Raw genomic sequence first — 26536 nt, 5'->3', positions numbered from 1 at the left:
AGTGCAGAGCAACTTTGGGAAGTAATCCTGACTAAGTTTGTTAGCTGGAGGAAGTACACCCAGGCCTATATTATGTATATTTTTATGTATGTATTCGTAACATAAGGTTTTTGTTTTTCACCATTGGTGTATTTGTGCTGGTGAAAGCTGCCACTGTACAACATAGATATTAGAGTTGTCTGATGTTTTGCTTTTGATGTCTGATCAGATCTGGAACTCCGGCAGTTTTAAGTTAACCTGTGTTTTTTGAAGATTAAAATAAATTTGACTAGCTGCCAGGGTGTGAGATAAAGCTAGGGGTGCTAAATTTGGTAATGCATTTCTTGTTTTTTTTTCCCTTGATGGAAAGTGGACAAGGTCTTGCTCTGTGCATACATTAGCCTACGTAGTTTAGTGCAGCGGGACCCAATACAGCTTCTGGGGACCCAGTGTCCTTTTGACTCACTTTCAATTAACTAAATCTTTAAGTGAACAAATAAATTGCTTTATTTGTCTTTTAAGAATGAAGTTACTAAAGGTTGGAGAATGTGGGTACCTAATATACTTTTATATTCAACATTGATGTCTCCAATGGTTTACAATTCTTAATAAGCTCTGATTAGGCCATTTATTAGTTACCAACCAACAGGACATTGTGTCCCCAGAACCTGGATTGGGTACCACTGTTTAAGTGCATCCTAAATGGCTTTTCACCCTGCCATTCAATCTCTGAATCTCAACTTTAGCTACTGAAAGATAACATTAAGTATTAAGGGACTTAGCAGCAATCCAAACCCATTGCTTCTTTCACTTCAGTTTTTTATTTGTACTTATGAATGTGCATGCAAAACTTCAGTTTAATTTAAAAAAGTAAAGCAATAATTGATGTATGAAAGCTTTTTGTGTATTCTAGCACCGCTATTGACATAATGTCCAGGTGCCACACAAGCACACAGGTATGACTGAATGAATATTGCGTGTACGTGTGATGTGCCAGAATATAAATTGTCCTTACCTGTGTTGCAGCCATGGGCCTGGCAAGCACGAGAATTCCTGCGGAAGAAAATGATTGGGAAGGAGGTGTGCTTTACAGTTGAGAACAAAACTCCCCTAGGCAGAGAGTATGGGATCGTGTACCTTGGGAAAGGTGAGTGTACTTTCATCATAATTTGGAGAAACACTTTTGCCTTTTACTACATATTCTGCAAACTGGATGTCCATCACTATGGTGTTGCCCCAGGTTAACGCCTCATTTGCTCTCCATTTACAGATACTTCTGGAGAAAACGTCGCTGAAGCTCTTGTGTCAGAAGGACTTTCGACAGTCCGCAGGGAAGGGATCCGGGGGAACAAGTAAGGAGTTACTTCATGCATTAAGAACTAAATCTAGATTATTTTGTTGCATTCAAGGTTTACTTTCACAATCTCTTAATTTACAATCTTAAGTGTAATCCTGATATTAATGGAAAATATGTAAAAATCTGTGATTCATTTGGAAAAATAAGTTAATTGGATCATCTTAATTTAACATATATGAACATTTTTTTAAACTTCCCAAATTCTATATGCCTACACCTGTTACAAACATGTTTTTATCTTTTTTAAACCAAAATTAAAATACTGTATATGATTTATAAAGCAAAGGCAAGTTTTAAAGCAGGAGGGGGCAGCATTGTTCAAGGATAAAGGCTCACTGCAGTAGTAATTTTGCATTCCCCAATTTCTTTGAACCACCAGCTTAACAGAATCCTTTTCTCGTATTATACATCGAGTAGTTACTATACAATAACTGCTTAATTGTGTGTTTGTTTTCTTATATTTGTGGTTTTGTTCATGAGGGAGTGAAAACAAGGGAGCAGGATTTGATTCTTTAAATGGAAAATGTTTCAAATTTTGTTACGCTACACATAAACCCTGAAATTGAACCCATTTCTAAGCACTAAATGAGGAAATTAAATAACTTCTAATGGACGTCTTCACTTCTTAAAGATGGAAATTGTGCCACAGTGCTGAAATCCTAATCATTCACACCATACATTGCTGATATAAGGAACTGATATAGTAGTTAGTTAAGAAAAATATGCATCATCTACACAATGCTTTATTTATGCTGTCAAATACAATCCAGTACTTTAAGTCCTTATTTTATATCGGTTATATATTCAATTTGCCTGGGTGGTGGGTGCGGGGGAATCCACTTCATTGATAATAATATTGGTGTATTTGTTGTTCCCTGTTAGTGGTTTAAACATAACAAATAGTGAGCAGAAATCAAAGCTCATTTTGTTACTATGTTATTTAATGAATTATTAATAATTTTAATCAAATTTCTGGTCTTGTACTTTTTTTTGTGTGGAAAAAGTTGTATACAGACTCCCTCCCCTTCAACAATAAAACCACATTATTTTTCTAATCTCATCTTTCACAATTTTGTGTTTTCCACCCTCCCGAAAAGAAATGTTTTTAATCCAACTTTAGCCAAGCGTCTGTAATGAAAGAACCTGAAAGTAATCTTCGTCTGTTAATTACAGACATCTAAGCAATTAATTATTTTTTCATTTCCAAACATTGACAGTGTAGCACATTAATGCATTTTTTTTTTCTTTTTGTAATTGCAGAGTTTGTAGCTAATCAGAGCTAGATGGTTACATGTAACCATTCTTTGTAAAATCCCCTTCCTAAAAAGTGTATTAAAGTAAAATTTTCCTCAGTGTGCTCTTCACTTCCCAATTATTCCCTGCTTTGGGACTCTACAATGTGCTCTTCTTTGTTCCATGTCATCTTAGCCCTGATCAAATGAGACTCTGTGACCTTGAGGAGCAGGCAAAGGCATCGAAGAAGGGAATGTGGGGCGATGGCGCGGGGTCTCACACTATCCGTGACATGAAATATACGATCGAGAATCCGCGTCATTTTGTGGATTCGCTGCATCAAAAACCAGTGAATGGTAAGTGTGATAAAGTTGTCGCATAAAAATTCAGCCTCTGATTCTTAATTTTGTATTCAGTCCAGTGTATTAAAGCTGCCAAGCTAAACCATCAGCCTTGAGTAACTTCAAGTATGGAATCCAAAGTATGCTTTAAGTGCTTCATGTTCGTCTTTTGTTATTGTCTTGCTTGATCTAGCTTCTCCAGTCTTTCTTCCCCCTTCTCTCCCTTTTAATGCGTTCTTCATTGTGTTCAAGCACTAGAGGTTAACGTGAAGTTCATTTGTGAAGTTAATTGAATACAAAAATCACTTGCAGTCTGGAAGCTATAGAAGCATGTAGAACATTTAAATTGGGTAAATTTCAGTTTAAGCACTTGATATTCCCTCTTGAGTTTTCAGTGTAGCATCAATGGAATACCAATTTTTTTTTTTTTTTTTCCTCTTTCTCCCCAGAGGATTATCATAATTGTAGCTGTAATGTCAAAGGATGCTTTCCAGCCAAGTAAATCTTCTTATTTTTATTGATTTGTTTTTAAAAAGAATAATTTGATTAATTTCTCTCCCATCAGCTATTATTGAACATGTACGTGACGGGAGCGTAGTCCGTGCGCTGCTTCTTCCAGATTATTACCTCGTCACAGTGATGCTTTCTGGTATAAAGGTAACTAATTTTAAGTGTTTGTGTACAGTGAGGGGAAAAAAGTATTTGATCCCCTGCTGATTTTGTACGTTTGCCCACTGACAAAGAAATGATCAGTCTATAATTTTAATGGTAGGTGTATTTTAATAGTGAGAGACAGAATAACAACAACAAAAATGCAGAAAAACGCATTTCAAAAAAGTTATAAATTGATTTGCATGTTAATGAGGGAAATAAGTATTTGATCCCCTATCAATCGGCGAGATTTCTGGCTCCCAGGTGTCTTTTATACAGGTAACGAGCTGAGATTAGGAGCACTCTCTTAAAGGGAGTTACCTGTATAAAAGACACCTGTCCACAGAAGCAATCAATCAATCAGATTCCAAACTCTCCACCATGGCCAAGACCAAAGAGCTGTCCAAGGATGTCAGGGACAAGATTGTAGACCTACACAAGGCTGGAATGGGCTACAAGACCATCGCCAAGCAGCTTGGTGAGAAGGTGACAACAGTTGGTGCGATTATTCGCAAATGGAAGAAACACAAAATAACTGTCAGTCTCCCTCGGTCTGGGGCTCCATGCAAGATCTCACCTCGTGGAGTTTCAATGATCATGAGAACGGTGAGGAATCATCCCAGAACTACACGGGAGGATCTTGTTAATGATCTCAAGGCAGCTGAGACCATAGTCACCAAGAAAACAATTGGTAACACACTACGCCGTGAAGGACTGAAATCCTGCAGCGCCCGCAAGGTCCCCCTGCTCAAGAAAGCACATGTACAGGCCCGTCTGAAGTTTGCCAATGAACATCTGAATGATTCAGAGGAGAACTGGGTGAAAGTGTTGTGGTCAGATGAGACCAAAATCGAGCTCTTTGGCATCAACTCAACTCGCCGTGTTTGGAGGAGGAGGAATGACCCCAAGAAAACCATCCCCATCGTCAAACATGGAGGTGGAAACATTATGCTTTGGGGGTGTTTTTCTGCTAAGGTGACAGGACAACTGCACCGCATCAAAGGGACGATGGACGGGGCCATCTTGAGTGAGAACCTCCTTCCCTCAGCCAGGGCATTGAAAATGGGTCGTGGATGGGTATTCCAGCATGACAATGACCCAAAACACACAGCCAAGGCAACAAAGGAGTGGCTCAAGAAGAAGCACATTAAGGTCCTGGAGTGGCCTAGCCAGTCTCCAGACCTTAATCCCATAGAAAATCTGTGGAGGGAGCTGAAGGTTCGAGTTGCCAAACGTCAGCCTCGCAACCTTAATGACTTGGAGAGGATCTGCAAAGAGGAGTGGGACAAAATCCCTCCTGAGATGTGTGCAAACCTGGTGGCCAACTACAAGAAACGTCTGACCTCTGTGATTGCCAACAAGGGTTTTGCCACCAAGTACTAAGGCGAAGGGGTCAAATACTTATTTCCCTCATTAACATGTAAATCAATTTATAACTTTTTTGAAATGCATTTTTCTGGATTTTTTTGTTGTTATTCTGTCTCTCACTGTTAAAATACACCTAGCATTAAAATTATAAACTGATCATTTCTTTGTCAGTGGGCAAACGTACAAAATCAGCAGGGGATCAAATACTTTTTTCCCTCACTGTATGGTATGTATTGGTATATCCTTACTGATAGACAGAAGAAAAACAAACACAAAAAAGCATTTAAAGGTTGACCTTATCTGCAGACCTGCAATATTGGGGTCATTACTGAAAAAACATAATCTATTTGTCATTATTTGTTTCTTGAGAGAAAAAAGTAATATTAGAATTGCCTATTTAGTTCATTTCAAATGTAGCACGTTATATTACACGCTACATTCCTTCCTTTTGCCCTGCAAAACAATGCGACTGATCTCCATAGTCTGGTAATGCGTTTTTTAAATGTATACCAAACAAATAAACTAACTCAATTCCTGTGTTACCTTAGATCTCGGGTCAGTAGTGTAGAAAACTGCTAATTAATCCGGCTGGATGATATTATGATTACATATGATTGGCTGCATAAAAATTAGTGACCGTTACTCCAACAACCTGGCAACAACATGCCAGCGTTTCGAATAGTTTGTGAGTGTAGCTTGCTCAGAGAAGGAGTGGGGCTGTATTCGAAACCGCATACTACCCATAATATACATACTACATACTGACATTTCAGTAATGTTTGAAATGTTGGTATGTAGTACATGTAGTATGGGTAGTATGTGGTTTCGAATACAGCCTGGGTTTCATAACGCCCAGCTTACAGTTCAGCTCTGTGCGTCTGAAGACAGCAGCATGTACACAAGCACATGTGCACACAAGGCATGGGGTTCTTCTAATTGCCAAACAATCCGAGTGGTGCCGCTGCATAGATATTACATGCTGTGCAGACTGTTTTTCTGTGTTATATATGGCACACATGAATAAATAAGTCGTGGAATTTATTGCTGCTTGCTTTCTATTTACACGCCACATCATTTAGATGAATGTAATGAGAAACCTTGTTTATTTTTAATTGAAAGTAACTAATATTATTACTCAAATTAAAACTAACGCATTATATTAACTAATTATTAAGAAAACGCGCTACTGTAATAGTATTACTTATGTTACAAACACGTTACCCCCTGTAGTCCTGTTTGGTATTATGAAAAGGTGATTTTGTTTATCTATGCATGATCTTGGCCTGGAGAGAGAGTAGCAACCCTCATTTCTTCAAAATGTGTTTTCAGTGCCCATCTTTTAAGCGGGAGCCAGATGGTCAGGAAACACCAGAGCCTTTTGCCGCAGAAGCCAAGTTTTTTACAGAGTCACGCTTGCTGCAGAGGGATGTGCAAATCATCCTGGAGAGCTGTCCAAACCAGGTCATCCTTGGGACCATCCTTCACCCGGTAAGAGATGCAAGAATGGAACAAACAGCCTGGGTGCATTGTCATATTTTTTAGTACCTAACATGCCAGCTTCCCTGTAAGGTGTCAGGTGAGCCTTTTCAGCCATCTGTTGAACTCAGAATAACAGTTGGATTTCTGACATTTCAATGGAGTGACAACCATGAAAGGGATTTTTTTTTTTTTTTTAAAGGGTGTTGTAGTTTGTGTAACAGTTATTTCTTGAACATGTTTAGCATGTTTTTGTTACTACTTAAAGAATGTGAATAAACATAGTATGAAAATGGGAGGTCTTTAGCTTTACTCTCTTCTTCCTGGCTTTGTCATTTCTGGAAAAGCGTTATGGAGATCCAGTATTTTATATGGTTCAGAAATTCATAATGTATTTTCCCTAATCAATTCAGTTAAGTGTTCTGAGATTTACTGAACAAAAATATAAATGCAACAAAGTGTTGGTCCCATGTTTCATGAGCTGAAATTAAAGATCCCAGACATTTTCCATATTAAAAAACGTATTTCTCTCAAATTTTGTGCACAGATTTGTTCACATCCTTGTTAGTGAGTATTTCTCCATTGCCAAGATAATCCATCCACCTGACAGGTGTGGCATAGAAGCTCATTAAACAGCATGATCATTACACAGGTGCACCTTGTGCCGGGGACAATAAAAGGCCTCTCTAAATTGTGCAGTTTTGTCACACAACACAAGACCACAGATGTCAACAGTGTGTGCAACTGCTGTGTTGACTGTAGGAATGTCCAGCAGAGCTGTTGCCAGAGAATTTAATGTGAATTTCTCTACCATAAGCCACCCCAAACATGTCAGGGAAGCTTATCTGCGTGCTTGTTGTCCTCACCAGGGTCTCGACCTGACTGTAGCTCTGATGGACATCTCTGCAGTCAGCAGGCCAATTGCACTCTTCTTCAAAACATGAGACTTGAAATCCATAGATTACGGCTTAGTGAATTTATTTCGATTTGACTGATTTCCTTATATGAACTGTATCTCAGGGAAATCTTTGAAATTGTTGCGTTTGTATTTTTGTTCTGTGTATATAACAAGATTGCCCTTTTCAACTGTAGAGAGCAGATGCAGATCTTTAGCACACCAAATATACACAGTCACTAATGATTGTTTGGGTCAAATATTGGTCGTTGGTATTTGGCTAATGAAACTGCCTAAGCACCAAGTCGGAAAATGTTTGTCAGTCTTAGTTGCTTCCCTGTATCACCCAGCTCAAAGATTTATCTGTCAATAAAATCAGTGTCTGAAATTGGCAGCATTAAAATCAATCTTATCACGCCCACATTTATAGAAAACCACCAAAAATGTCACTGAGGTTTGATTTGTCATGCTTTTTATGTCCAGAATGGGAAGACACTGAGTAAAGCTTTTAAGCTTTAAAGTCACAACCTTGCACACAGGGTTCCTTTAAGGAGCTGGAGTTAACATCCGTACAATGCATTTTAAACAAATCTTAGGATGAGAGAAGCGGTAGGTTTTAAATCTCTTGCTATTAACCAGTGTATTCAATTTTAAGATGTACTCTATAAGAAAGAGCTAAAAACCCACACACAATGACTTTGAGAACACAAACAAAATGCAAAAAACAAAATCTTCAAGTTTTTAAAAATGCATTAACTATGTATTGAAAACTAGTTTAACATTTTAGATCCTTGTGCCTCATGTATATTGCATTTTATAGGTTTGAAATTACATTTGTAAAATGAATTGTGCAGACGTACACCAAAAATCTTTAATAAGAACAAAGGTTTAAAATGGCATACTAAATTATTCACCACTTGATGCATATTTTTAGGCATAATTTGCCTCTGGAATCGCCAAACATTTTGTTGCAACTGTTATAGCTATCAAGGTGAACTATGGCAATTTATTGCTGCTTGTAGGCTTTCATTATCAACTTGAATCTGTTTAAACCAATGTATTGGTGGGGAACAACTTTTTTTTTTTTTTTTAATTGTAGCCTGTAACTTTCATTATAAGGAAGGCACAGAGAAGCTGTAGTCATGAAGCTATTTTTTTCAGGAATGATGAAGCAAACCCAATTATTAAGGTTACCCAGGATAAGGGTGTCTGCTAAGAAAATGTAGTAATATTAGTTGTTTAACATTCAAACCCCTTTACCTCTTTCAGAAATGTGCCATTAACCATTATGCAGTGCAATTGCAATAAATGAATATAAATATTTATGAGGCAGTTGTTTATTCTCTAAGAATTCTGTATAGGAAGCTAAGTTAGGTATCAACATATGATCCAAAAAGACCAAACTTAACAAATCAATAAGATTAGTCAATGCATTTGGTTCTGCAATAGAGCTTTCAAAACTGAACCAAAAACTGAACTCAATCTCAAACACACAGTTCCTCTCATGACCCTTTCTTTTGATCTTCTATAGAACGGCAACATTACAGAGCTGCTTCTGAAAGAAGGTTTTGCACGTTGTGTCGACTGGTCAATGGCAGTTTATACCCAGGGAGCGGACAAGCTGAGAGCGGCAGAAAGGTGAGAAACCTCTTTGCAAGTACATTTTGAAACTAAATGGATTTATGCTGCTCTATATCTTGGCACTTATGAGGAGAGAGAAACAAACTTTGTGGAAAGTAGGACCAGTGATTTAGTAACATGGTATTGTTACGGAATTACATTACATTTTTTGAACTTTCAAGATTGATGTAAGGTCAGGAAAAGCTGTTCTCCATATTTAATTAACTTTTTTGGGGGGGTGTGGGTAGGGATTGTAATTCCAATAAAAAAAAATTTTTGCGCTGTTCTAGGTGTTTTCTTTCCAAGGCAAAAATAGTTTTACACTTTGAGATAAGCATTTGATTTGTGATAACTGTTTTACACACACACACACACAAACACACACACACACAATCTGCAGTTTGTGCATCTAGGTGAACTGCTGAGTATGACGCTTTAGTTTCTGAGAAATGTTCTACATTTTCATTTGAAATTCGAGAGTGCTGATTTCACTACAAAAACAAATGAAGTTAGTCCAATGCTTTCCCTGAAGTAGCATTTTATTTTATTGACAGGTCTGCCAAAGAGCGCAAAGTACGAATCTGGAAGGATTACGTGGCCCCCACTGCTAACCTTGATCAGAAAGATAAACAGTTTGTAGCAAAGGTATGCCTTGCCATTATTAATTCTCAAAAGGTTTGTGAAAAATGTGTAAGTTTCATTGCAGTAAATGTCTCTCCAGTGACACGTAAGGGGTGTACAGTTTAATCATTGTACAGATCATTGCTGCCTCTGTGTTTGGGAATAGACCTCTCCACTTGAGTGTAAACTCTGAATTAGTCTTTGAAGGCTGAATGTCATTTAAAAATAAAAAATAAATGTGTTCAGGTACAAACTACTTAACCTTGAACAGTCCCTTGCTAAAATTGTTAAACAGTTTGCATTGCTGCTGGGTGAGTTTTAATGGCTAGTCTGAGATCTGAGATATTAGTTTTAAAGGTTATCCTGAACTGACTGATCTTTCTCAAAGGGATGAGGGCAGGGAAAAAAAAGCCCAAAATGTCTGGTCTAAAAATATCTGATATTGAAGGTGACTTGATATGCTCTAACATCTGGTGGTCATTGTTTGAAGATGGAACACCTATTTAGACCTCAAAATAGGTTTCTTTTAATATCCAACATTTGCATAATCTGACCTTAATAGTCTTATGACCCTTATAACAACCCTTGATCCCTGGTGTTCTCATTTGTTTTCATACGTTTGGTAACTTTGGCCTGGAGCATAGTTTAAAATGTATTAAAACCTGCTGGTTTAGAGGCATTCATTTCAGACAGTTTTGTTGATGGTCCCTTCTCTCATCACTTTCACTGGAGCACTCATTTGGAGAATGCAGTCCACAATTCAAGCGACCATATGGCAGCTTGTTAATGTAAATTTTGGGTTGTATGAGTCAGGTGCTCTTTTGATTGGAATTTATTTGTAGCCAGTTTCCAAGGTCTTCAAAGAGGCATTGTTATTAGCATACTCTTTGTGTCTGTCTAAACAGCAAAAACATCTTGACATTTAAAATGTAATGTACATTGCAAAGTACTCTTAATATTCTCAGGAATGGTTAATCGGAAAAAGCTTTAATTTCTGAATCTTTACAGTGATTGAAAATGGATGCTCCCAGTGATTTAATTTTCTAATGTAACTGCATTTAAAAAAAGAACAGGGGCTCATGTTCAAATTGTTAGGGAATAAAACTGCAAAATGCACTGCTAGCAAGCCTATTTGCAGCTCAAACCTCAAAACCCACACTATTTCTGATTCTGTTTTCAGATAAAGCTTTAAACATTTTATTTACTTTATTTTTTTATTTTTAAATCCTTTCAAATCAATGGCAACCCATTGCAGACTTAACTTTTGACAGTTTACATTAAACCCTAAAAGGATTCTTTTGAATGTCATTTATTTTATTTTTTAATGACACTTTGATAACATACTATATTCAAGGCTAGTTTGAGACCTATAATGGTTAATTCATTCTCTAACTTTGTTTTTACACTTTAGTGTTTAATGCGAGTTGACATTTATTTAGCTGTCACTGTAAATTGTTAGTCTTGATTTTACTGGTCTGAGATATGTCATGGTATGTTCTTTTGTATCTTTTTCATGATGCATAGAATGTACATTTAATTACTTTAAAAAATATATTAAATGAATACATGGTTTTGACACAATTTGTTGTTTTTAATCCCTGAAGTTTACTTTCCTCAGTTAATAGCCTATCAAGTAAACAGACGTTTAATTGCCCGTGAAATCGGGTTTGTAGATTTTATTGCATACATATTTTAGTAAAATATGGTAATGGATGCCTTATGTCATTCTGACAATAGCTATTAAAGGGCTGTAATGCTTTAATAGCTTATTTTGGATAATGTATATGTTCTGCAATGGGTTTCTTAAGATCCAGTAACAGTTTTACAATAACAATTTGAAATTGGAGACTCAAAATCATTTTTATTTTTAATTTAGCATTACAAGCTAGTGGTTCACAAGTGTATTGAAAGTAGATTCCTCTATAAAAACATGATTTACTTTAGCTTTAGTATTTGTCATGTCTGTCCAAATAAAAGGCATTGGTATTGAATGTAATGGCTCTCCATAAGTGTCAAATATATTTCCCACATACTTCCTTTTATTTCCTAGATTGACACCGACAACCTAAATGGCATATATTTGTGGAATTTGCTTGTATAAATCCTTGCATATTCATTTAGTTGATTAACAAATGTGTTTGGCCGAATTGGGTTTGCTGAAAACTTTAGAGATTTTAAGTTGCAAAAGACAACACTAGATGGCGAACTTGTCATTCTGCTACCTGGAATGCTGGGAGGAAAAAACAAAACAAAATAATGCTGTGCATTTGTTTCTTGGCAGATTCCAAAAAGCATTCTGCATATGCAGCTGCTCATTAACCAGGAATTTACTTTCTCAGCCTTTCAGCAGACACTCATTTATTTCTTTAAAAAAAAGAAAAGAAAAAAAGAAACCAATTATAAATGTAAATAGCAGAGTGAAGAACATGTAATTGATGCCTAGCTTGGAAGATTGGAAATTGGACATTTCCTGGTCAATGTAATGTAAATATTCTGTTTGCCACAATAAATCGAGTTCAGTTATGTTTTAATATACCCTGAGACATGTTCAACTGAATTTCCTGAATAAAAGGGACATAAATCCTCACTGAAGTTTTGGGTTTTCGGAAGAATTCCACTTGCCATAAGTGCTGCATTGTGTAGCAGTGAGACTCCTTTAATTGAGTGCTATGTAATAACACTGCATTATTACTAAAGGTACTAGGAGAAAAATATATGAAAATTGAATTGCTACCTTTCCCTGTGTGACACATTGTACCCTGTTTTATTTAGTGGTTATATAATTCTGGGCTGATGAGACCTGAAATCCAGAATGCACTCAAGAAAATTGTCTGCTTATCTGTAGACACAAAAGGAAAGAATCTTCATCGAGAATTATCAAATTCAATGAAGTGAAATGTGCTGCTTATTTTACATTAGTTTGTTTTTACAATTAGGAAAGATGCTGGCAAATGTAAAATGAGATTAGAGATGATTGCTGACCTCGTTAGAGCTGGGCTTGTTTTAAAAGCTTTTTAATGTTAGACTATTAAGAGGTGTTATTGGACTGCAGCATGAATAAACCTTTATATTTTTAATGAATGTGAGAGAAGCTCATTAGAGGCTAAGGGTAATATATTGGACCTGCTAGGACAGGGTTTTTGCAGAAGAGGCCTGGCTGTGGAAGCTGAAATGGATTTTTGTCTCCCTGTGGTTTAATTTCTGCTGTGTCAAAAGGCAGTAGGTCAGAGTAGACAGGTGGATGATAAAACTGTTAATGCTGTCCCTGGAGGTGAGCTTAAAGCTGATGTACGCCCACTTTTTTCTGAGAATTGAGTGCTTAGCTAAACGTTTTATTTGTGTGTGTGTGTGTGTGTGTGTGCTGGAGGTGGTTGTTTAGGTTAAATGCAAGACTTATGTCCTGCAAAAATTGTCAACCTGGAATGATTTATATATGTATGCGTTCCTGATTGTGTGGGCCGCCATATATGACAGTCAGAGGAATGTTTTTTTTTTTTCCCCCCAACATCGGTATTTTCCTCCTATCAGGATCTCAGACTTATTTATTTCTCTGAGCGAGTGTAGGGACTTGCCGGGTTCCTTATTTGCTGTCACCTAAAACTTCATCAGCTGCTTCTTGCTTGCTAGTCCATGTCATTTTATGCTGAGTTGAGAATGTACGCCATCTGTTTTCAGAAGCCTTCTGAGTTTGAATAATGACTTGAGAAAGTTGGGTTGTTAAAGTTAAGCAGCAATTGACTTTTTTTCCAAAAGCATGAATTGAGCTGCCTGTTTTGAGTTTTTTTTTTTTTTTTACCGTGATGATTGCATTCCCTAAATGCTCAGACGTCCAACATAGATGAATTGTTTTGTGATTGAAGCAGGCTTTGTCATTCAGATTTTATTTTCTTTCTCAGCCCTGAACACATCATATGAATATTTAGATAGGTTGTGCTTTTTTATTTCCCTTGACCCAGTACGTTTTGAGTGCTTCAGTTTTGTTGATTTACACAGCGGGACCCTTTCTTTCATATGCATTATGTAATCTGGAATTACTTCTGAATGTGTGGGGTTGACTTTTTGGGTACAGTGCAGATGAACCATGTTTGCTCTGCAAATGACACTGTACTCCACTGAAACTGCTCACTGTAATGCTGCTCAGCTTAAATTTAAACCTGTATAAGGAGACACTAAGTATTCCCCTTCGTGACTTTTTTGACTGTTTGCCATGTCTCTCTGGATGTTCTGCTTTAAGTGATGTGAATGACCTTGGCTTATACATGTCACAAGTGCTCTAAATGAAACCTGCAGTTTTCTGCATTCTTAATAGCTATTTACAACCTTTTCTGTATCAGGATGTCGAATCCTGCATTGAGCTTCCATAGTTTGCTTATATAATCTTTTTTCACTAGTGATGCACCGCAGTTTTAATAAATGAAAAGGTTTGTTTGCCTTTAAAAAGGTCTCCAAAACAAAGGTCATCATTTCCATGAACTAATTGCAGTTTTTTTCAAATCAGGTCATGCAAGTTTTGAATGCTGATGCCATTGTGGCGAAAATGAATTCTGGGGAATGCAAGACAATCCATCTGTCGAGTATCAGGCCTCCAAGGATCGAGGGAGAGTCTAACCAGGTAAGGAATTGCATTATATTATTTTGAAGCTGTGCTGATTTGCAGCCCCTGAAAAAAAGAAATGAAATATGTGCTGAACTGGTATTGTTCCTCAACTCCAATAATGCAGTTCAAGAGGTCCTCACTCTAACCTTTCCTAGGGAATACTTTCAGAGTTGCTGATTTTTAAAAATTTTCCTTAAATGGTTTTACATGGATTGGTAATTTACTTTTGATGTTTTTTTTTTTTTTTTTTTTTTTTTTCCTCTCAAATCATTCTGCTTTTATAGCTACCAGGAGAGTTGCATTAGTATTTTCTTTTGCCCTGCCTAACGAAATTAGTTTTCAGGAGAATATGCCAGGTTTGTAGCAGCAGCTGGATTGACCACACAGCGGTGCTGCAGCAGTACAGATTTTGGAGTGGGAGTATTGCAGTGTTGCCAGTTTGATTGCAGATTCTCCACATGCCTTACTGGCTGCACAACCTCTCCTGGTCATTCCTGCCTGTGGCTGCCACTTCTTGCAAGCCCTACGGTGATTTGTGTATATAATCACCTGAACTCTTTTGCAATTTAACCTAATAGGCTTCAATTACTTTGTGTGTGGGTGGGGGGGTGTGGGGGGGCTTCGTCTCTTTTCTCCCTTTTGAAACTTCACTGCATTTTAATCACCCTGCCAAACACACATACAATGCTGAGCCCTGTGGTCGAATTTGAAACCGCTCCTTGATGCAAGATTCACTGACGTATTAAGAGGCTATTAGACCGGCTAAAAATACTCAAGGAATCTCTGAAAAGAGGAATTAGCTGCAGTAGGGTTGTCCCTTATGAGGGGCTTGATTTTAAGTACAGTATTATTTTGCTTCTGTTGCTCGACTCCTCAGATACCTTTTGACCATTTGTAAAATTGCTTCATGATGCAGTTTTAGGTGCTCCGCATACTGACCAGAGCCTTTTATTTTCCCCCCTGTGCATCTGATCCTAGTTAGAATTCAGTGCATTTCTGGATCTAGTATCACACCCCTCAGGGGAAACTATACTTGCAAAATACCTGCGAAAGAAGGGGGGTGGAGGGGAACCCAGCCAGCATGCTCAAGATCTAACATGCCTCTTTTTTTATATCTCCCCACCCCCCTGCCTCTTGATTTTTGTTTCAAGGGCAATTCCCCACTGAGATCTGAAAAAGTCAACAGGGTTTCGACGAGCCTGAAGTGTGCAGTGACACAGCGTGTACCAGAATCTGATTTCCATTGATAGATCAGCACAGCGCTGTAATTGGGGACTAAGATTCTGTGCTGTAATATTTTTGATTCCTTCCAAGTCATTGCAAATCCTGCCAGCTGTTTCTAATTGCAGTCACTGCATGTCTCGCTGATCAGAACGCCACACAGAAATGGAGTGTGTGCAGGAAGGGTCTGCCAGACACTGGGTTTACTGTTGGTCAGGATGAGCTGTAGTTGGACAATGATCTATAGGGAACAGAATCAAATCGGGATTGAAAAGCAAACAAAATTTGGGCATTGCCCCGTAAACAAGAAATACAGGAAAAGGTACCGGTTTTTGCTGTAGTAAGGTAACTGACATGAGCGTTTTTTGGGAGAGTGCTTTAGATAATAAAAATGTAGTCGGGCACACTAATTAGTGTACACACGGAGCAACACGCATTCGGGAAATCGTAACCACAGCTCAGGTTGAATGTTTAATGGCAGATGTTGACACTTTTATAGACTCGGAGAGAAATACAACGCGAATTAGTCATTCTTCTGTAATTAGGTCACCAGTTTTGCTTATTGGCCCTATTTCTGTGTACACCCCTGTCAAGACGCATGCTGACCTTGCCATTTTACCCCTGTGCAAGAAGTCCTACTGTAAGAATTTATATAGTCGCTGAAATCGTCTATTTTCTTTAATTTTCTTTGAAATAAATATCAAATTATAATGGGGTTTACAAATCTAACTGGATTTTTGCAGTGGAAGCTCCCATTAAATGAAACAAAAAGTCGACATGCTTTAGGCAGATGTAATCCATTTCATCTGGAGGCATAGGTTAATTGAGCATCTGCTCCAGTTTTTGTTTTTTGTTCATAAAATCATACTTTTTCCAAACTGTGAGGATACTGGGTTAACTGGTAAATTACTAATACAGGTTTTGAACTGAATAGCTTGGTTTTGTTAGTAAGACATTACCCTGGATTTGTAATTTAACTAATGACGCTTCACAATCTTATGTGTGTTTTCTGAGAGGGGGAAAAAAGAGAATAACCTCTGATGTAAACAAAAGAAAGTCATTCCTCTCATAGTAGGATAACTAGAAATTCCCGAGGGCATTTTTACCTCCAAATATTCTTAAATGAGTAGACAATGTAGCTGGGGCTCGAGGGTGTGCTTCAACTTAGTTTGGAACCAGCCATGCTGAAGATAATGGGTCTTGACAGTTCTAGGGTTAGAGCAACTGCACTGTCATAAAACTGTGTGGATAATTCAGTCTGATTTTGTGGAGGCAATCTACTATTTTCACTTCTGTTCAAGCTTTTTCTTTAAGTTCTTGTGTGTTTTGTGCTCGGCTTGTCTACCGTGGTGTTGATGTGTTCTTTCTTTCTCTTCTCTGCTGTGGACATAACTGTGCTGTTTCTGAGAGTTTAACTAGCCATGCTTTGGCAGGACATGTAGCCATCAGCTCTTTCCTACATTTTGTATATTAATGTCCGTCTATTGAAAAGGCAAAAAACACATGCTATCCCTATTTATATAAGGTTGACCCACTCAAGCATGGTGTATAAGTCAACCCCTGTGTTCTGTGCAGGTAAACACCCACAGATTTTATATCTACATGCATTTAATGGTTAACATTTAAATTAAATGAGCCTTTTAAAATCTATGTTTGAGAATACATTTTAGGTAATTTGATCTATTTGGCAAAAAGGATTGAGCATTATGTAAATGTGTAAAATTCAAAGCTTGAAATAAAGATGTAAACAATTAAGATACAAATTGTTTAGATCTGGATAATTTGCTTATCTATAGCAAGAAAAGCAGGCTTAAAGCTTGAAATTGTTTGACTTTTTTTTCCTTCCTCCAAGTAGAAATGAATGCCAAGATTGCTCTAGAGCACACTGCATTCTTTTGCTTTGCTTTGCCTCCATGATAGTTGGAAAAATGTTATCTCACTAGTGTATTCTGAATTTTGATTTTAATTTTAAACTCATTATTTTTTGAATACTTAATGGGAGAAAGCAATCATAAATCCTCCTTAAAAGTGTTAGACACCATATCCAATGAAGCATGAATGCTCAGTTTATAAAAGCTTTCTGGTATGAGGTATGGAGATCCACTAATGTAGGAAGCCGTTTACCTCCTGCTGTAAATGTACAATAGTGAACATTTTTAAAAAGTTTTATAGCAGTGCAATACAGCCTTCTTTAACCTAATTTTCTAATTTCTCTCTTTACACTCCTAATCATTTTTAAAAAGTGTTTGCTCCTCTGAAAGGATTGAATCTAACTCAAATTATGAAAGCCAACATCATTCAATTTTTCTATACCTCTGCCAATCCAGATCACTTGCAAGTATGCAGCATCTATGAAGTTAAACAGTTCCTTAAAAGTAGGATAAATCATTGACTTGCATTTAAACCTACTAATATAGATTATCTAAGTCCAGTTACCAAACACTATTGGCAAGTTTCATATGGAATAGTAGCAATTCATTCATAAAAAAAAAAAAAAAAAAAAATTTCTGCTTATTACTGATCAGGGTGCATTTGATTACATTAATTGGATAACTGATGAAATGTTTGGCATGTTTTCTAAGGGGAAAGTTCTAGGATCTATAGTTGCTTTTTGTCTTTTCAGGTTGGTGTACACACTTGTCATTTACTGTTTTAAAACATTAGATTCCGGATATCTTTTTGCTTGAAATAGTTTGCTTTGGCATTGGTATGTGCACAGCTGTTATTTGCAAAGGGAAACTGTACTTGCTGTACAACATACTGTCTTAGTAGGGTGACCTTGTCCAGAAACGCTGAAGTGCACTGAATTGTATTGCATTTCAAAATATCCATCATTTAAAGGATATTCCCTAATCCGTTTTGACTTTCAAGCCCTCTAGAAACATGAATCCAAGGGCTACACCCCTATTTTTAAGGTCAAGGATTGCCATCCTGATTTCTGGCCAACAGCCTAGATTTGCATGATTATATAGATTTCCCGAAGTGACACTCTTGCACTCATCCATATCAATAATTACCCAACCCCCCCAGCCCTCTCCTGTGTGCAGTATAGGTAATCTTCTTTGTTACTTGTGATAAACTTTAGGTATTTTTTTTCTTTTGTGATTTAAGAAGTCAAATTTTTGAATGGGCGTGTGACTGAAAACACTGTAATGGCATAATCAGGGTTGCTTCCAACTTTTGGGGCAAGAATATAGTGGAAATACAAGATTGATAATGTTGAACTACCATTCTACAATGCTTCCAATCTTTTCTAAAAGCCTTGAAGTTGAGATGTACCAGGAAATACATTTCAAATGGTGGCCATTTTGATGTTCAAGATGGCTGCCATTAGGATACTATGTTTTTTCTAAAGAGTAAACTTTATACCTGAAACTTTTTTTATAGTAAGGTGTGTGAACATTTATTAAACTGTATTTGTTTGTATATGTGGATGTGTACATACTGATGCATCATTTGTGCAATTTAGACAAGTTGGTCATATACAGTGGGTGAGCTTTCTTAAAGCCATTTTAAGTGCCTGTGTAGCTGGCCTCCCTACTATGTCTGCAGAAAATATATAGCATCCTTAGCTTGCCTTGCTTTCTTAGGATTTAGTGCTTTAATCTGAGTAATCTTGTTGCAGGTCAGTGACAAATTTCAATTATCTGAATATAATTTGTAGGCACCTTGATCTTGCTCTCCTGTGTTTAAATCCCAAATCACATTTTGTATTCTTTCTTAGTGCTCTAGCCGGTATAATATCAGTTCTGTGAAGCTTTCCTCTTAGACGTTTAAGGTACATTTTTGGAAAACAATTGTAAATGTCATACAGAAAAATGGAACATCAATTAATAGCGTCCTACCTTTAGCAACTGACAAGGAGTAATACAAATTATTCCTAAAGCTCTGTCACCTTTATAGTTTCCTTTGAGTATAATATGAAAAAGTTGTTTTCTTTTTAATATAAAAAATGGGAAGTTAAGGTTGTGCCCACTGCATCGAATGAAAGGTAGCATATTGAGAACAATAATGCATTGTGAAGTGGAATCCCATCTCTGCCAATTCCCTATATATACAGCCTGATAGATTGGGTTAAAATAAATTAAATAGCCAAGCTACACAAAGCCAGGAGTGACAACACAAAATAAATGGTGGCAAGTCTAATCTCTCTACTCTAAAGTGCTGCACTGATGCAGCTGTATCCATTATTACACTTACAGGATCTACAACACTACTGCGAGCTGAGTTGGAGGTTATCTGTTACACTAAAATGAGAGAGGATGGCTTTATAAGCCTATAATCTTAGAATGACAAAGGGCTGAGGGAAAAGGGAGGGAAAAAAACAAGAAATGAAGAAACAGTGATGCTGAAATTGAAAGTGCTGAATAATTAAAGAAGTTTACAATGAGAAGAAACTAGCAGTGGGCTTAGTACATGAACTTCCCTGCCATTCATGTCATTTGAAACAAATGCAGCCAAATCTTTTAAGGAATCTGTCTTGGTGAATGTCTACATGGTTTCACACACATTTTCAAGAGCTAGTGATATACATGCTTTCCTATAGTTCCAACAAAAACTCATACAGTGCTGTGCAATACCTGTGAAACTAGTGTGGAACTAGGAAGTACTTTTCCTGACCATTCTTGGGCAACCAAATGCATCAGGGAAGTATGTAAGCTGACTTACAAAGGAAAGTGATGTAATGTATCTTGGCACCCTCTGGAGATGTGCTGTTCATGAACCCATCTGTATGCACGCTTTATGCCATTAACATACATGTTAGGATTTGGGAGTTAGGGAAGCGTAACTTTCTTAGTATCAATATATTGGTGCCATTGTAAAACATTTTCATAGTCAGTATTTCTAATGAGCGAGAGACTTATGATTTGCTTTAGTCATAACAAAAAAACACCTGACGACCTGCAGCTTCAAATTCAAGAACTCGGATGCAAGCTAGAAAATTTGGACTTCGATTTAACAAAGCTGTACAATTTGACTCAAGTTAATTTTAAGAAAATTGAAATAGATCAGCGGATACTTGAAGTCAATATTTTTCTTCCTTGGACAACAAATGGGCACAGATAGAGATATTATATAAGATCTCAAAAGAGTGAAAATAGATGTAGTGCATTTCTCTTCTTCCAAATGCACTACATTTGCCTCCAGAGAAAGGTATTTGATCAATGCACACTACCAGTGTTCAATTATGGCTTTGAAACCTGGTCACAAATTTTAGAAGAAAAAAAGTGTACTTGGAATAATACGAGAAAAATAAATAGATCTGAGAACAAACAAATGTCATCATTGAAAGAGTGAACATTTTTAAATGGCAATGGGCTGACACATTGCAAGATGTACAAAGAAAGCTATTGAAAGGAACCCAAGAGATGGAAAAAATATCTAGAAGACAACCACATGGAAGATTGGAAGATAAGATTTTGCAGGCGTGACATGGAAAAGAGAAGCTATAGATCGAGGCAAGTGGAAACCTCCTGGGGAGGCCTTCACCCAGCAGTGGATCCATTTTATAAGCTGGTGATTAACATCTATATATACCTCAATATTTAATTGTATTCATTTGTAGCCTTACACTTTAACATACAGTAATGTGCATTTCAGCTCCTCTTGGCACATACTCAATCGTTTACACCCGCCCTGATGCTTACAGTGTATACAAATATAATGTGTCAATTTCATCCCAAAGTCCTTTTTATATCTAGCAGCCAGTTTACAATTGAATAAACTGAACTGGCATTTCTGTTCAGTGGATCATTTTAGACTGTGATTGCTGCCTTGATTTTAAAGATTCAGCTGCTTATGACAGGTAGTCGGTATTCTCCCACATGGGGTTACAGTCAACCTCGGTATCCACCACATAACCATGCACACCCTTGTGTCTCTGCCCGAAGAGCAACACGGCTATTGATGGCATCAGCCGTCGGCAGCTCATCACATATTGTGCTCCTCTGCAATTATTTTTTCTTTTTGCTATCAGGTGATTTACACTATCATTTCTAACCTGTATTCTAATCATTGGAATCCAATCATCTTTTAGCGGCACCATTGTGGGAGTTTCATTTTTATTAAAAGTGGAGAGCCTGTCAATGCGTGACTTCAGAGAATTGCCTTGTAAAGAGATTTTTGCTTTCAGGCGACCAATTTTGCCAAAGTACTCTCTGGGACAGTATTTTCTAAAGATTTTATGAAATTGAATGCTTCTGTGATTCTTTCCACTATTGCCTAGTAGTCATGGGTATTGAAAAAAATAAAATAAAAAATGCTAATGAACACGCAAGACTTACCAGAATTGGGAATGTTTACCTTTTTGTAAGTCGGAAGGTTATGTCAAAACATTCCTGCTCTTTGCAGAGGTCGTGCATTACTTTGCTCATGACCATTTGTGAACAAGGCTATTAGCTTTTATGCACACGCAAAGCTAGAAACAGGAGTACAATGGCTTTTCTATAAGCTTCGACGATACAAATTGATGAAATGCAAATCCCTTTAAAATGGTCGCCTTCGAATTAAATGGATCCAGTGAGGAGTCAGTTTTGATAATGAAAGTGATGTAGAAGGGTTTTCTTTTGTATGAGTGTTGGGCTGCAGCATCTTGATTAATCTTTTTTAATTGGGATTTGGTAATGAGATTCTCATAACTCTGGGGTTCCAATAATTCTAATAGGTTTGAACAGTTTTGCCTTTCCATAATCAATGCAGGAGTTCTGCAGTGTTATCTAATCTTTATGTATAATTTATTTTACAATTATTTGGCTTTGCAATAAATCAATGACACTGATCGCTTTGGTTAAAAAACAAACATTTATATAAATTAGAGGCGAGTAAGGTTTTCTCGTGTTATGCAAGCTCATGGCCAGAGCAGTATCACTGTATTTTTGCATATAATGCCAGACAGAGATTTATAGTACATAAGGATGATTTTTTAAATGAATAATTACAGCCTTAAAAAGACACACAATCAAACTAGTCATATTAATACGTTTTCATGCAATTGTTATCATTGGATATTATGTAGTTTATAGTGTCCTACCATCAACAATCTCTGTGCTCTTGTACTACAGATGGCCATTTTTTCTACAGAAGAGCACTGAGTAAGCAAAGTCGATGTGTTGTTATGTGAAATGTCAAAGCTTTAGTCTCTGCACTTAATTGAGGGTTTGCATCGATCTGTGCAAAAATAGTCAACTGAGTGATCACTCCTGAGAATACTGATTTATTTGCGATTTAATCAATATAGTACCAATGGAAAAGCTAGGGTGGTGTTGACATACTTTTAAAATTAAAAGTATGACGCTTTTCAAAACTGCTGCTTGAGCAACAATGGTATGTTTTTTTTTTTTCTCCTCTCTCTCTCTCTCTCTCTCTCTCTCTCTCTCTCTCTCTCTCTCTCGTTGAAGTGATGTATTCCTCTTGATGTACAGAGGTTTCAGCTACTGCAGTACATGCTATCAGTTACAACACTCCACTCCTAGTCTACAGCTTTGTCAGCAGAAGAAATCTTTCTCATTCTGCAATGCATATTTCGGGAAGGCATAGTGTGCCTCAGAATTATATTTGGACAATTAATAAACCTCCTGTGGTTACTCCAGAATGATCAAATGGATATTTAGCCAATTTTCCAGCAGTGCTGAGCATGTGTAACATGTCACCTTTCTTTGCTTCCCTGCTGTCGTCCCTGTTGCGTTGTGCATATGTTTATACAACCAAATGTGTAAAGGAAAACTTTTTTTTAGGGGGGTGGGTCATGCTGTCAATGAGATGCTTACAGTTTAGTTATTGATGGGATACTACACATTTATATTGGGTGCACAGTTGCTTTATTTCTGATTTTCTCCTTTAGGCTGTTTGAGACGGATACGCATCATAATAAAGACGTGTAAATTGTAGAATATATGATGCCGTTCCTATACGTTATATACACTTTCAGTGTGGATAATGAGAGCATCTTCTGAGAATCTGAATTATTAGTATTATTTGGAGTGATACATGTATGAAATGTAGTTCATATGAAAATGTAATGTACTCCATTTCTGTCAAATTACTGTCATTTCTTGTCTCATGGCGAACCTGATCAGTAACTGCATGCCTCCTGTGACTGTTAAATTGGAGCCACTATATGAAAATATATACTCTTAAAAATAGACCTGTAATGTGCTTTTTTTTTTTTTTATATAAAGTATTTGCGGTGTGCCTGCTATATAAACAAATGTTGATTTATATTAATTTGGTCACAAAATCACTACCCTGTTATTCCTAGTGGATCATGACTGCATAGTATTCAGTAATGTTTGCATTTTCTTTGCATATTACGAGGCTGCTGTAGATGTTTTATGTTAGCTTGCAAAATGTAATTTGCGTTCTGAATGTAGTTTTACACATAAACAAGAAAATTGGGGTTGGTACAGGAGACCTGCAACATCGTACCTAATCCAATATTATAACTGTAGAAGTCTGGGATTGCAATGTGTGTAAGGGTTTTATGCATACAGATTGTTAAAGGGAATTTATAATATATATGTCGTGACGCAGCAGTATTAGATTGTATGTACACTTCCTGGCTGCCTTTTGATTGGTACCAATATAGTTATTATATTTAAAAAGGTTAAAAGTTGGAGATCTGAGCTTCCAGTGAGACTTACAGCTTCCTTTTGTGTTTTGAGTGAAGCTTGTCACTTTTGTATTTAATAACAAAATCTCATTTGAACTACCCATTTGATTTTCCAAAATGGTGTAAATGTGCCTCCTTTAGGAAGTATAATTCTTGTGTAGTATTTGTTTTACATCCATGATGCTGTGTAAAACGTTTCAATGTATTAAACACATTTCTGTTCCTGACGCATTGTTACGCAGTTATTTTGCCCATTGTGATTATCCATCTCTGTAACCTTGGCATTTTTTTTCACTGATGTTTCACTGTACTAATTACAAAGAGGTGCTGATGAACACATCATCATACATTTAAAGTGGCATTGGAGGAGGTTAGTAGGTCTAGAATATCAACACTGAGAGTTATCTTTGCAGTAGTTGCTAGCCTTTTAAATACAGTAGTTTGTTACTAGTGATAAGTAAATCGCTTGCTAGTGCTAGAGTATATAGATTCCATCTTTCTCCTGTGAGATCAAACTATGAGTTCTGCCCTAGAGAAAGAATTGACTTTCTTCCCAAGGTATTCCTGTGCTGAAAGGCCTGTCATGGTTGTTTTTATATCCCTCAAAACCATCAGGGGATCCCCTCTTTTTCCTATTATGTCAGACTTAATTTCTAGTCAGCAGCTTGACTGCAACACACATCCTATGGCTAAAAAAGTTTATCGGATCATTCTGTGAATTCACAATATCGGTTTTTAAATGATAGGCTTGTGGAATGCATTCCTGCAGTGTCTGAGAATCCTATTTTAACCTGATATTTTATTTGTTTTAAGCTTTAAATGTATTTAATTTCAGGGTCCAAACCATGTACCCTTGTGTGCTCAAAGATGTCCTTTCTTGTACAGTGCAGAAAAATTAACCAATACCTTTCGGGAAATGCGCTCTTTTTAAATACGGTGATGCTTGTGTATACTGCTCACTGTTGTACTGTAACATACAATCAAGCCTCCAAATCATTTGCCAAGGGGTTGGGAGGGGGGGGAAGAGTTATTGACAGTAAAATTAATTTGACATCCATGCTTTATAAGGTTCTATCTTTGCCTACTTCAGCTTGGTCCTTATTTCATTAAAATCTAATCTATAATGAGAGTTTTAATTGAGATTGTAAAAATGTCTGTTAAACACAGTGAAGTGGAAGCACTTTCAGATGCTGGCCTTTCTTTCTTTTATTTTAGCCCTGAGGAAATGGTCTGTAGGATAAGATCAACTATTGCACTCGTCTGCTTGTTACTCTTCTGTTTACTCTGAATAAAATGTCTTATGAAGTCTAGGCACACATGCAGATTTATCTGAAGCAGTTTTATTCTGGCGAAGCATAGCTTGCTTTTAAATGCAAAGAGAAGCTTGTTCCAGAAGGACCGTGTTGGCTGGCCTGCAGCCATGAGCAGGAATCTTTTAATGTATTTGGTGGTGGGTTAGAGAGTAAGCCTTCATTGACATGAGAAATGCAGTTTGACTGTTAATGGGTTAATCTGCCTTTTGCTGTATGCATGCTTCTATTTTGTAGGGCTGCTCCTCAAACATGGCTGGACTAAGGCTCAAACAAGATAGTATATTAACTTTTAATATTTAGTGATTAATTAGCCAATGCCTATTTTTTTGTAGGTAACCCTAGATAATTTGATTTGTTTCTCTTTCCTTAAAATAAGGACTATGCTCACCTTTTTTTGGCCCTGTTGCAGTAATAACATGGCACTACTTTGGCCCTTGCTCTCCCCACTGGGAGCCATGCTGCTGTCTGTGGAATATATATTTTTTGCTTTGCTGTACAAGCTTTCTCTTACAGGAGAAGCTGGCATAAAGGCAATTAAGTGAATCAATGTGTGTACAGAAGTAGTTATGTAACTGAATCAAGAAGCCCTGTCATCAAAGGGGGTATATTATCAGTGTATGTATATGTGTAAATTCACATACATAATGACGTACATGTACATATATACGCATGTTTATGTATGTGTGTATGTTTATATATAATTCATTATGCCTAATTATATATGATTGTATGTGTTTATACATGTAGCTCTGTATAAAGTAGGTAATTAATCGTAATACATTTTACTGCGGTAGACACTATTGGTGAGACTTTAACCTTGTAAGTCGCCTTGTAAAATGGCATCTGCCAAATTAATATAGTTTCCTTGTGTAGGAGTGTAATTTGGCTCAAGACAAATGTTTCTTTTGGAGCAGGTTTTGAATTAGGATTCACACTGCTGTTTTTAGGGCTTATCTGCTTCAATTGGAGCAATCAACCAATTTTCCCCAATTCAAGGGTCAAATGTCATTAGCATTGCCTTTTTAGGATGTGCTTTTGTCTTAACTTTTCTATATTCAACATTGATTGGCGATTTAGGTCAAATGCTTCAGTTAGTCTTTAAAGTATGTATTTTATTCAGTGCAATAAAGAGTTTTGATGCAGTAAGATTGGTTAATTTATTAAATTGAATTGTACAATGTTTACGTAAATGGATGTCTTTAGTATGTGCAATAGTCTTGGGTTTATACATTTACATTATAGTACAATATACATAC

At 36.9% G+C, this 26536-nt stretch overlaps 1 protein-coding gene across 1 annotated transcript in view; it reads left to right on the top strand.

Moving 5' to 3' along the window:
* snd1 (staphylococcal nuclease and tudor domain containing 1) overlaps positions 1-26536 on the top strand; it is a 260370-nt gene that overhangs the window by 4737 nt on the left and 229097 nt on the right. Inside the window, exons 3-10 of the mRNA XM_066705214.1 lie at positions 1006-1126; positions 1250-1331; positions 2765-2925; positions 3476-3567; positions 6259-6417; positions 8832-8938; positions 9475-9565; positions 14040-14153. Of these exons, the coding sequence (XP_066561311.1) occupies positions 1006-1126; positions 1250-1331; positions 2765-2925; positions 3476-3567; positions 6259-6417; positions 8832-8938; positions 9475-9565; positions 14040-14153 (927 nt within the window). The remainder of the gene's footprint in view (positions 1-1005; positions 1127-1249; positions 1332-2764; positions 2926-3475; positions 3568-6258; positions 6418-8831; positions 8939-9474; positions 9566-14039; positions 14154-26536) is intronic.

This window comes from Amia ocellicauda, chromosome 5 (genome assembly GCF_036373705.1).
Source record: "Amia ocellicauda isolate fAmiCal2 chromosome 5, fAmiCal2.hap1, whole genome shotgun sequence".
In the NCBI taxonomy this organism is placed as follows: Eukaryota; Metazoa; Chordata; class Actinopteri; order Amiiformes; family Amiidae; genus Amia; species Amia ocellicauda.
Note: the sequence above shows the minus strand (reverse complement) of the source record. Positions and strands in the feature narration are given on the sequence as shown.